General features: G+C 42.7%; 4 protein-coding genes across 4 annotated transcripts; all 4 read left to right on the top strand.

The window, feature by feature from the left end:
- The first annotated feature begins 2,270 nt into the window (after positions 1 to 2,270).
- On the top strand, positions 2,271 to 4,690 carry EAE97_000960 (uncharacterized protein). Its single transcript, XM_038871470.1, has 5 exons — positions 2,271 to 2,515; positions 2,566 to 2,678; positions 2,729 to 2,809; positions 2,863 to 3,148; positions 3,196 to 4,690. The coding sequence occupies exons 1-5, from the start codon at positions 2,438 to 2,440 to the stop codon at positions 4,180 to 4,182; spliced, it is 1,545 nt and encodes a 514-aa protein (XP_038737371.1). The 5' UTR covers positions 2,271 to 2,437; the 3' UTR covers positions 4,183 to 4,690.
- Positions 4,691 to 5,691: 1,001 nt separating this feature from the next.
- EAE97_000959 (uncharacterized protein) lies at positions 5,692 to 7,423 on the top strand (the record flags this gene model as incomplete). Its single annotated transcript, XM_038871469.1, has 2 exons — positions 5,692 to 6,150; positions 6,287 to 7,423. The coding sequence occupies 2 exons, from the start codon at positions 5,692 to 5,694 to the stop codon at positions 7,421 to 7,423; spliced, it is 1,596 nt and encodes a 531-aa protein (XP_038737370.1).
- A 2,481-nt stretch (positions 7,424 to 9,904) lies between these two features.
- EAE97_000958 (uncharacterized protein) lies at positions 9,905 to 10,956 on the top strand. The gene is made up of 2 exons (XM_038871468.1): positions 9,905 to 10,274; positions 10,370 to 10,956. Exons 1-2 carry the CDS (start codon positions 10,185 to 10,187, stop codon positions 10,463 to 10,465), a joined length of 186 nt encoding a protein of 61 aa, XP_038737369.1. The 5' UTR covers positions 9,905 to 10,184; the 3' UTR covers positions 10,466 to 10,956.
- Positions 10,957 to 11,861: 905 nt separating this feature from the next.
- On the top strand, positions 11,862 to 12,404 carry EAE97_000957 (uncharacterized protein; the record flags this gene model as incomplete). Its single annotated transcript, XM_038871467.1, has 1 exon — positions 11,862 to 12,404. The coding sequence occupies one exon, from the start codon at positions 11,862 to 11,864 to the stop codon at positions 12,402 to 12,404; it is 543 nt and encodes a 180-aa protein (XP_038737368.1).
- Between the last annotated feature and the right edge of the window lie 193 nt (positions 12,405 to 12,597).

The raw sequence follows: 12,597 nt of genomic DNA, 5'->3' as shown, positions 1-12,597 counted from the left end.
ATTATACCGTGGATTGATCTTCCTCAAATCTCTTTAGAATTGATTTGGATCCGGCTGCACTTTGTCTGATTTTGAAACCCGGCGTGGATTGATGACGCATCATTCATGATAGTGCCGCGTGATTGTATCGATAGACCACATACAAAATGAAATGCTGGGTGTCTACTCTGAAGCTGATCCGGTAATGTGGCAACAATGAATTCATATTTATGCAGGAATTGTTATATGATACAGCCCCGCAAAATCCTTGCTTGGTTTTGTGTTTTTTTGCGGAACATATATAGATATTGGTTTCCTTATGTACGTCACTTCTGGACTCCTGTCACAATACTTTTTGTACTTGCTTTGCGTTCTCTAAATTTCGAGTAGTTTCGCGATAATTTACCTTGCGTTCATAGGTTTTGGTCTATAATTTCATGTGGTTTAGACAAGTGCGTCTATCTTCCTATCAGCATATACTTACTTCAGTATTAATTTCTTCGCTTTTGATTTCCTTTGCAATGGAAGTACCGCAAATTAACTTGGAGTTCAATCATTCAATGATAAACAAGATTCACAACGTTTGCATTTGATATTGCCGATTTCACTCTTCTCATCCTGTCCCGTGCCATAGCCATTTTTGCTACAGCGTTGTGGTATGCCTTCTGTGTGGATGTACCTCGATGACGGGAGATAGCGATAACGCAGAGGCAATCAGACGAAGACGACGTCGCTGGTGAATTGTGGGAGACGAAGCAAGTGATTCGTTTGTTCATTGCCCAATCCAAATTTCTGCTGGTCCATCATGATAATGAAGTCTGTCTTCATGTTTGTGGCGAAAAGCGAAAATTGTGACCAGATCAAAAATCGTGTTCTCAGAACGCCCGCTCTACTTTTCTTTCAATTCCGACTTTCATTCGAAGTTCAAGATCCCAAGTAAGTATTTCGATCAAGCGTATGTTTGAAAGCGGTTTGCTTGTGGCCTGGAGTTGCCAGTCCGTAGCGCTTATGATTCATTGTTGAGTGTTTGCGAGCTTTTGAGTAATAGGGATATCACAAACATGGACGACATCGTTGAAATGATTCCGGTGGAAAAGGAAAATAAAGAACGGAAGATAAACTGATGATGGCGAGGATGATACTTACATACATCCCCAACACAATATGTGACGAAGTATGATAAATCCTCACCCATCTCAACCGATCTATAAATAAAAAGAGGTAGTCAATCTCGCCACACTCGTAGAACCTCCCGTGTCTGCCTTTTCACTTTCACCTTCATGCCAGTCAATAATTTCTCGTTTCAACACCTTGCTATAATATTCTGCGCTACCGGATGTCGAAAGGTCAAGCACAGCCTGCTGTCAGAGGGGGTGATCATCAAGTGTCGCTGACGATACTCGAGAAGAATAGGAGTTTGGCCCATGGCCAGGGTGATGAAATACAGTGATGGCAATATTGACGCCTCCCATGGAACGAGTGCATACACACAATGTTGCTCCCAGGTGACTTGCAGAGAATTTTTGGCCAATTTGAGATTTTCACGCAGCCAGAATAAGTTTTCCAGATACCTCTCTGGGAAACTGGTGTAGCCAGGGTAACTCTTGACTTCAGAATCAGTCTCATAGGTGTCAAGAATGGTTTAATCGCCACAGAATTCTAGATCATGCTAAGAATGACAGTGGGACAATTCTTCTACCTTTCGATCGTGAAACATTCTTGCTAGTGAGCGTGAAACTGAGTCTTGGGAGTCCAGCCATGGAGAAAGATCTGCAATTGACGATATAAAATACTGCAAATAGGGTCCAGTAAATAAATAATAAGCAAGTATCGATAGAGAGTGGCCTTTTAACACAGACAGAACGAAACAGCCAATAATTAGACAATTTGTGCATCTTCCACTCAACATTCAAGAGCGAAAGAAATTACAATCATGTCTCGAAGATCTTCATCATTTTGCTGCTTGAAAGTTGTGATTTGCAGGTATTCTTTAGAACCGCCTGTTGTTCAAAGATACCATTCATCACGAAACGAGGTTCGTCTCGATCATCTGCATCCTGATGCGAGTGCGAGACAGCGAATACGACACAGTCTTTTCCCATCCTTGCCACTACCTACAGTGCAGACAAGTCGGATTTTTGGACATCTCGGGTATTCCCCGGATAGAATTTGACCCCATTGTTTTTGTGGCTTATCATTTGTAATTGGATGAGAGTAATTGGCAAGCTGGGAACATGTATCTCGTTTTATGATTCCTAGACACAGTTGCTAGGCAAAGGTGCAGAGCAAAATGATTCCTTCTATCTTTGGCCAATAATGGCAGATTCTCTAAAGGAAGATATCGCATCGTCCATTTAAGAATAAATCCCCTAAGTGGTGCCAAAGTTATATGACAACAGAAACCTGACTTGAAACTTCAAAATCCTGCTGGAAATTTGAACTACATTGAAGAACAAAAATGGCTCCTACCATATCAACAGAAGGAGAAAGTATCATTGGGAAATTCTCCCATTTATTACTTTTCGCTGGAATTATAGTAGGTTAAACAGATCGTCTTGTCTGTATTGATGGCTAATACTTGAACAGACTACCTGTTACATCACATATAAAGTGATATATAATCTTTATTTTCATCCACTTGCAAAATTCCCTGGCCCAAGGCTAGCTGCAATAACAGATGGCTGGATGTGTTGGCATAAGTAAAATTCACAGTTTCTGTCGTTCCACGCTCAAAACTAATGAAATGCAGTACTTCTGGAAGTTACCACAAGACTATGATCAGCTTGCATCAAAAGTATGGTCCAGTTGTTAGATTTGCACCAAATGATTTGTTAGTGTACCAGATTTACATGTCAAAATGACACTTTACTAATTCGTGAACAGAGACTTCGCATCTCCTCAAGCAAATCAAGAAATTCATGGTCATGTCAAGCAAGGAAAAGCCCTGTTTCTCAAAGGGCAAGCCTATAATACTGGTTCGGAAACCAACGTTGGCATTGTTTCAGCAAGAGATCCGGCTGTTCATCGAGAAATCCGAAAATCTCTTTCTCATGCATTTAGTGCTAAAGCGCTTCGGCTACAAGAGGAAGTGGTGATACAGTATATGGACTTGTTCGTTTCTCAAATACATCAACGTAAGGACGATGAGAAGGGGCTGAACTTGTCAGAAGTAAGTTAGAACAGTCTTGTCTGTTAATCACCACTAACAGAACGCAGTGGTATAATTGGTTAACTTTTGATATCATTGGTGATCTCGCGTTTGGGGAGTCATTTGATGCAGTCAAATCTGGAGAAGGCCATCCGTGGATCAGTCTCATTCTCAGCACCGTCCATTTGATGGCTATCATGGAAATCTTTCGACGCTTCCCATTTTTCATGAACTCATTTTACAAAAAGATTGCAACAGTTTTCATGCCTAAAGGCTTGAAAAAAAAGAGCAAGGTACATTTCCAAAATTCAATGCAAAAAGCAACTCAACGGATGGAACGAGGAAACAATGACCGAGACGATTTCTTCTCGCATCTATTACGCGAAAAAGAAAATGGACCAAAGATTACTCGCGAATTCATTCTAGCGCAATCTAATACACTTATTGTAGCCGGCTCGGAAACCACCGCCACCTTCCTTATAGGAGTAGCGTACTATCTTCTTAACAGGCCCGAAACACTACGACGTCTTCAAGAAGAGATCCGCAATGCATTCACATGTTCGGAATATATCACAAGCGATTCCACAGCAGCCCTTCCATATCTTGCTGCTGTAATTGAAGAAGGTCTTCGCATCTACCCACCTGTACCAATGGGTCTCCCACGTGAGTGTCCAGGCGCTATGATCGATGGCCACTATGTTCCAAAAGGCGCAGTTGTCTACGTCTCTGGCTACGTTGCTACCCATAACGAAGAATATTTCGCCGACGCCAACGAATTCCATCCTGAGAGATATCTACCTTCTTCCCACCCATTCTATGATCTTCGATATCAAAATGATAACAAAGATGCGAGTAAACCCTTTTCTATGGGTCCCAGAGCATGTCTGGGGGTCAATCTGGCGTATATGGAAATGCGGGTTGTTTTGGCGAGATTAGCGTGGGAATTCGATTGGGAATTGAAAAGCAAGGAATTAAATTGGGAAAGGGATTCGAAATTGGTGGTGCTTTGGAAAAAACCAGAGCTCAGGGTTGGGTTTACCCCGGTAAAGAGATGACCTGGGAAGGTGTTATCTAGAGGCGTTTTGTCTTCTTTCTTTCTTTTTCTTGTACAGATACAATTCTCGTGGCAACAGTCCATAACCCTGGGGAATTTGGATAATAAGAGGGTGAATACAGATTATACTTTCTCCTGCAGCGTTCCGTCCCGAGTACCGAATCCGAGAACGAATTGAGATAACCAGAGGGAGATAGTTAGGTGCTTGCCGTCTTTGAGAACTTGGTGCTGGAAGCCATGAACTAGATATGTACGTATACATGTATACAAGCTGCTGGAAGTACGAGAACGTGTTTCGGGTTGCAAGGACAACAGGACAGTTTGGATGGAAGGTACATGAAAGTTCATTGAGGGACGATGTGTTGTTTGAATTGTGAAATTACAATTTGTGGAAGTGGCTTTATATTGGTCATGAGATGTGTTTCTTGATGAAGATATTTCAAGAAGGGTGGTTGGTGTTATGTTAGGAACATTAGATTGTCTGATAAACATCTCCAGAAACACAAACACGGCATGGAGACTGAGTAGTACAATCTAGTGTAATGGGATAATATATACATTCAATTTGTATGTGAGAATATACCTCATCCGCAAAATAGGAGCTCATCTTCAAGTCTACAACCACAGCTCATGGGGTGCTGCACATATTCGCCCTCTCATCTCACCCTGTTTGTGAGAGACGAAGAAATGATGGGACGAAATTGATGAACAGAGAAATATACGAGCACAGAGTGAGATGAGAGACCATGCAAGAGCATAAATCTATGCACTTCTACTACTCAATCCTTCTATAATTATCAGATCAAATATTCTTGCAGATATTCTCGCAAACACTTTCCAAACCACAAGTCAAAAAGAATCATCCCCGCAGCTTCGGATAAGATAGAGAGATTCCGAGACATCCCTGCCACCGATAAGCATAATTGCCCCACGCAGCTTACCGTTAGGACATTAATAATTCATGAAAATTTCAAGGGACGAAGCTAGAGCGGAGTACGCCTTTCCAATCAATTCTGGACCTTCCAAAAGAGTCATACAAATGAATAATATGATACCACATTCTTTTGACTTTTCTTTCGTTGTTTAGTTCTTCAAAAGTCCTTTTCGTTTCAATCTTGTAAGACACGAACGAACTTCTGCTGTTGTTGCTTCAATTTGTGTTCAACGGGTCTGTCTTACGGTCTCACGGTCTTATTGTTTAATGTTTTAATATGAAGTGTATGAGTTTGAGTTGCACAATATACATATAGAAAGGTAGGTCAAAACCGTTTTCCATGGATACTCTGGCGATCTGGGCCCAATTGGATGGATGTAGTGGATGGGGAATTCTAAATGAGGGTGTTACGAGATTGGTGTATCGATGGATCCAATGCTCCTCTCACGTATATGCTCTTCCTATATTATCTCTTTGCTTCCAACTGGGGTCTCTGTTCCTTCCACTCTTGCGTTATAAACCCGCGAAAGCAAAGGCAATAGAGGCGATCGCTAATTCGACAACCGCAACAATAGAATGACACCAAACGAGCAGATAGCTTCCTCGGATCCCTCCCACGATGTAGAGAAAGGTCCCTCAAGCGGACTCCCATCCCCTCACGACCCTCTCGCTCTTTCGCCCTCGATATCTCCCACGCGCGATATTACAGATCCTGCGATCTCTCGTCCTCAAAATCGTTTCTTTACTCTCACTGCACGAATTGAAAATCTTCTTGGTCTGGAAGCGCGGGGTATTCACCGTGTACTGCCCGCAGAACAAACCACCAAATCTACTCTATCTTTCCTACAGATTGTCGTGCTATGGTTTTCGATCAATACCGCGCCGCAAAATATTACTTTAGCGGGCATTGGGGCTAGTGTTTATGGGTTGGGCTTTTTGGATGCGACACTTTGTAGTGTTTTTGGGGCAGTGGTAGGAATTTTACCGGTGGCATATACGGCAGGTTGGGGACCTTGGAGTGGAAATAGAACTATGGTAGGTGGCTCCTTTATTGCGATTGATGTTCTTGTGTCTTGTGGATTGTTAAAGTTTTAAATGTGGCCATTAATTTTGCTACTGACATTGAGGTCTTTCGGCCCCTGAGGTGAAAATTGACTAACCGAGTATTTAGATATGCGCTCGATTCACAATGGGATGGTGGCCAGTAAAGATCTGTGTGATACTGAATGTGGTAATCTTATTAGGATATTCTATGATTGATGCAGTAGTAGCTGGTCAAATGTTATCTGCTGTATCACCAAATGGTAGCCTTTCAGTGGAAGTTGGAATAGTCGTTTCAGCTATCTTAACATTCTCGGTCACAACATTCGGCATCAAGATATTTCATCACTACGAGAGATTTGCCTGGATTCCTCAAACATTCGTTCTCCTGATTTTAGCAGGAACTGCAGGACCTAAATTTGACCTGCATAGTAAACCTACAGTTGAAGGCGCAACGCTTGCGGGGAACCGAATTTCATTCTTTTCGATTTGTCTTAGCGCCGCAGTCACATATGCTCCTATAGCAGCCGATTTCTTCGTCTACTGCGATCCAAAAATCGCATCTCGTTGGAAAGTTTTCGCGGCAACTCTACTCGGTCTTTCTCTCTCCTTCACACTCACTTTTGTCATAGGAGCCGGTCTCTCATCTGGTATCGCCAATAACCCTTCTTGGGAAGCGGCAGGTGCAGGTACAGGTGCTCTTATAGTAGCTGGGTTTGAAAGTCTGGGGGGATTTGGCAAATTTTGCTCCGTGATTGCTGCGTTGGGCTTAATCGCCAATATGGTACCGCCTACCTATTCTTGTGGTATTGATTTCCAAATTCTAGGCCGTTATCCGGCCATGGTTCCGAGATTCTTGTGGAATACATTTGGAGTGGTAGTATTTACCGTCTGCGCACTTGCAGGACGTAATGATCTTTCTGAGATCTTTACCAATTTCCTATCCTTGATGGGATATTGGGTTGTACTTTGGATTGTCATTACCTTGGAAGAAGAATTCATATTTAGACGTCGTAGAAATCCTACGTTTGTATGGAGTGACTGGCATAAACAAGAAAAAATGCCGCTGGGAATTGCGGCATTGGTGGCGTTTTGTATAGGATGGATTGGGGCAATTTTGTGTATGAGTCAATATTACTTTATCGGACCGCTTGCGAAGATGGTAGGAAGTGAGGGGGGTGATATGGGCAACTACGTTGGGTTTGCCTGGGCTGGGTTGGTGTACCCCGTGTTGAGATGGTGGGAGCTGAGGAAGTTCGGTAGATAGAGAGACCTTGGAAGAAGAGGGCTGAAGGACGGGCTAGATGTAGATGAACGGAATAGTTACGAAAATTATGATATATGGAAAAGTTATGGATGGAAAAGGGATACGAACACTATAGTAACGGCTTTAAAAGATTTATATACATGGGAATACGTTTTAGACAGACATATCATTGGATACGGAAAATCAAATTCTATTCGACACATGTTGCAGAATAAATGAATCTTCTGGAATACTTGAGGAATGAATCATGTTTCTTGTCAAACTAATTGATCTGAACTTTATCCCGATCGTCAGATCGTCAGATCTTCAGGGGACTTCTCCGCTATTAACGGTGTGAAGATACTTACCACGTCCTATCATCTCATGCTCGGAGCGGCAATGATGGGGAAGGTGAAACAGTCGAGTGAAATGGACACGTGGAGATTGTTTTTCGGACATGGGGATTTGGATTTGGATTTGGATTTGGATGGAGAATTGAAGAGGGGATAGTACAATGTATGCATGCATGTATGTTTCAGTATATGCAAAGGGTTGGAGTGATGTGATGTCGTCTGATGGATGGGATGAGATATTTTGGATGATCGGATGGGTTGGGATGGGATCATGTGGGGAGAGGGGGGGGAGAGGGGGGGAGAGGGGGGGAGAGGGGGGGTTGTGTTTTGATTTGATGGAAAGGTTTATTTGAATGGATGTGAAGTTTTAGAGTTCAGGGATGGGGATGGGGACTATAGGTATATTGCGAGGTGGTGTACATGCAGCTGTGTTTGTATTTGTGCATACGTAGGTAGGGAGGTATGTTCTACATGTTTTGCCTGCTAGATCATGAAGGTAATCCCAGAATTTGATGATGGGATCATTCTGAGCTCGTCTCTTTTACGCTCTGTCGAAAAAGCGACAATTAGACTAAGAATGATCTTCTTTCTCAATTGTCCAATCCCTTCTAACAGTGAAAAGGTGTTAGTTTATCGGTGCTTGACTAGTATCACATGATCCGGGTAATCTTCCCTATGTCGGTAAAATAAAAGCCGAACTTGATCTTGATTGTACGAATCTTTGCTAGAATGTTATTAGATTTGAATGGCAAATCAATCACATTTCAAACAAATATATTTGAAGGGGTTGGAAGGATGATTGGCTTTTGATTTTCTTGAAACTTAATTGAAAGTATATTTCACAGGACAACCGAGGAAGATACTCGAATTGTTGATGTGGTCAAGCCCGGTCTGATTTCCCCCTGACGTACGTAGAGACAGACAGACCCTTTATGTGTTGAACTTAGTAAATTGATCCCGAGGTGAAAAGGTCTACTCGTACACCCCTAAAGACAAAGCAAAGTCGGGATTCCAGATCCCCATACTTTACTCTATAAAGTTAACAGTGGGCTACTATTGACTTTAGTAATGTGTGTGGCGTGGGCTACGAGTCAATGTGGACATTCTCCTGTCAATCAGTCCCTGCCAACACTCAGCGACGCAGCTAGCCGGTATGCTTGGGACATACGAGAGCTGACAGTACTATTGAATTTTTCAAGACAAGACAGAAAGATACGAGAAGGTGACTATGGTGATACGAGAAATTGTGTATATGCACTAGGACAAGATGCTCGTATTTCATTCATGTATCTGTACAGTAATCAATGTATCGAGGTAGGTGGATATTCAAGCCAACCGATACCAGGATACCAATTGCACATCACTCATGTTATTATATTGCAGATGAGGTCATATCACCTTGATCAGTAAATTCAAATTATTGATTCAACGATTATTATTTTCCCTTCGACAATTCACCGCAAACAGACATCCTCAGCCACCACTCTATTTATATCATCCCAATTCATCAGCCAATCGAATCTTTTCGGCTGTGGCTTCAAACCTGCCCAGGTGAGCCAAAATTCCATGCTTCAGCCACACAAACTAACTATGCACTCGTTCGGATGTTCCGTCTGCTAAGAAAAAGCTGGTTCGTGTTCCCAGTCAGTTCACAATCCAAAGTCAAAGAAAGGCCGAAAACAGCCTGAAGAGCAGACTGACCTCACTCATTTATCCAATTGGGGTATGTACAGAGTTATATAAAGGCCTTGCATGGTGGACCCGCGCGGGAACGACAGGGTTTGACGTGGGTGGCCCGGTTACGGTCTGTCAACTACTATCTAGCATGATGTCTTGAAGATCGGGATACGATACGATGAGTGAGATAGGTAGGTGGCAGGTATAAGAATGGACGATCTCCGTTTCTGGGAGTTCCGTACATTCGATATCTTTCTTCACGGATCAAATCATATTCCATCGTTTATCTTGCAGTTCGTCTTTGACCTGCCTTATCCATTCAATTGCATTTACCGTCCCCGCTTTGCTGCAGGTCTATCTGTGAAGCCGTTTCATCTTCGTCTGAGTCCTGAGCATTTTTTTCGCGGAGGGCCAGTGCCTTTGGTTACATCTTTGTGGGGTAAAGTCTAGATTGGTAACGATTTACTTGGGAGATTATCCGTACGACTCTTTCTTTGTTTTGTTGAGAGAGGGGAAGAGTATAGATATAAGAGACATCCGCTTTGGGGGGTATTTTCGTCTTGGTCTATCTCAACTTCATTTCCAAATTCTATATCCGGATTTTGTTTCGTTCATTGCTCAACGCGATTGAAACATTTGATAGTTTGAAAACATACGGACTATCCACCTACCAAGGATATTTTTCTATAATATCTCGAACAGATATTCACATCAATCCTCTCACATACGAGTCTTTGACTTCAGACCTCAAAATGCAACTCTCGTCGGCCTTTCTCTTCGTGACAGCTGCTGTACTCAGTACCTTTTCACTCGTTACAGCCACACCAATGCCTTGCAGCGATGTAAGTTTCTCCTCATCCTTCTTATCTATTTCACAATCTCTGTCGTCATTATATATTCCCGGAATTGAGAATGCAAAACTAACATGGATAACTAGGCGACAAGAGATCTCGTTCTCAGAGGAACCTTAGATCCAAGCGCATGTTGTAGTTATGGTGTATGTAAAGGGCTCGTAAATGTCCAAGGTGGTTGAGCGAACTTTGCTTTTAATGGTTCGAAGGGAAGATGATGAAAGAAACGGGACGTCGCTATCGTCGGTTCAAGAGGCATTGAAGCACAGCCCGTTGTGGGATTGAATATTCGGGGTATCCGGTTGGCGTTCATTACACGACACCACAATCTACACAATAAGATTGTATTTTTGTTAGGTGTTCATGGCTATGATCACCTATTGGGTTACAAGGTCGCCACGAGATTAAATGCGGGCAAACGATCAATGGAGTTATGGAAATGGAATGAGGGCTCGACTTTACAGAACAAAATACTCGACAGTAGTTCGTGGGTCCAGGTTATGGATATATGGGTTTCTGGTATCAATTACCACGGGTCGTATGTAGAGTTCAATACATATGTATCATTTATAAGAAGTTTTTGAAGAAGGAATAAAAGTTTTGTGCCTCTCTCACATCCTTGATGTCGTGCGACTTTTTGTTCAGCTCTGGATATCTGTGAGTATATAAAGCCTGCCACCATCGTCAAGACCACCATCGTCAAGACCACCACCGTCAGGGCCATCAACCTTCCGTGTACTCGGGTGAGCATATATAGTAATAATGTGTTGCTAATTCGACTTTGCTGTATGATTCAGATAAACATCCATAATGTTAGTTTAACTTTGCGAACTGGCCCATTTTACAGGAAAGTAAATTTTACCTCTGAGAGTTTAGTAATCCATCTTCAATACTCTGAGCACTGAATTATCAATATTAATATCGCCAGAAAATATGCTATGCTAGATACACAACTAACACGCAAAGCTGAACTGAACTGAACTGAACTGACCTGAGCCAGCAGCTAGCATGTAGCAAAACTACTCACGACTCAATATTCCCAACGATGTAAAATATAATTATACCCAACCTGGCCGACTTTACAGAATAGACGACGCGCAAGCGAGGAAATCGGAGTCCTCTCATCTTCCCGCCATGATAATATTTACCACGAGGTTGGGGATGTTTAACTTTACCAGAAGAAATCACGTTTTCTTATCTTTCCTTTCTTTCTTCAGCAAAACAAAACTTTCTTTTTCCTTTTGTGCCTCGTACGATTTGATTGATCGATTACTCGTGGCATGGGCGTTCCAAGTACGAGGTGCGCTACTGGAATCGACTGGCCATCGGTCTAGATCTCTTCTTCTTGTCTCACATTTTGAGAGGGAAATGTTATAAAGTCGCTTTTATTTTCGGGTTTGGTGGGAATTTATTTTGTTGGGAAGTCATTGGATTTATTGTATTGTATTCTCTCTGACTGTACGACCTGAAGAGACTCCTCTCCTCTTTTCTACCCCATTAAAGCGACAATCTTCATTTCTATACACAACACACAAGCATACGATAGATATTTCACCTACCTACTCACACAAACAAACCATGGATCCTACCAATATCTCGATTCTCCTAAACAACACATCTCTCATCATAACCGGCACCTCGCTCTTCATAAATGGAACTCTAATTAATGAGAATACGTATGAACATGCATCTGCGTGTACAGTTTATAATCCCCGCAGAAGCGATACCTCGCTCACGGTGTTTATTGTGTTTATTTTCCTCGCTGGTTCGTTTCTCGGGTATGGGTTTGGGGCTGTGGAGAGGGTGGAATTGTTGTGGACGCGGAGGGCGGAGGGGAATTGGTTGGGGGAGAAATGTAAGGTGATGATGGGGGCTGAGGAGCAGAGGGAGAGGGAGGGGTGGGGTGGGGATGGGGAGCATGAGACGGGGGTTATGTTGTTAGAGAGGAGGGAGAAGAGGGTTGAGATGGTGTTGGGGGGTGGGTGTGAGAGAGATGGGTTTGTTGAGGGAGGGGATGTAGAGAGGGGATGGGGATGTGGAGTTAGCTTGGCTGCGGAGGACAATGTGGATGGTGTGATGGATGGTCCTTGGAGGGATCCCAACCTGTTTCTCTGTAGTTGAGAGAAGAATGATGAGATGAGGAGAGGAAGGATAGTAAGAAAGAGGTGATTCTGGGTAGAATGGAAACTAAGCAGCAAGGAAATTGAGGAAGACGAGTGGGATAGTTCGTGGACATAGACGAGCAACTGGGCAATTTGAAGCTTACAATCTCTTTCATATCTCATTCCATTTTTACCATCAATCCCAGCCAAAT

The sequence above is a fragment of the Botrytis byssoidea genome (assembly GCF_014898295.1).
Source record: "Botrytis byssoidea strain MUCL 94 chromosome Unknown BBYS_002, whole genome shotgun sequence".
Lineage (NCBI taxonomy): Eukaryota > Fungi > Ascomycota > Leotiomycetes > Helotiales > Sclerotiniaceae > Botrytis > Botrytis byssoidea.
This window is presented reverse-complemented; position numbering and strand designations above follow the sequence as displayed.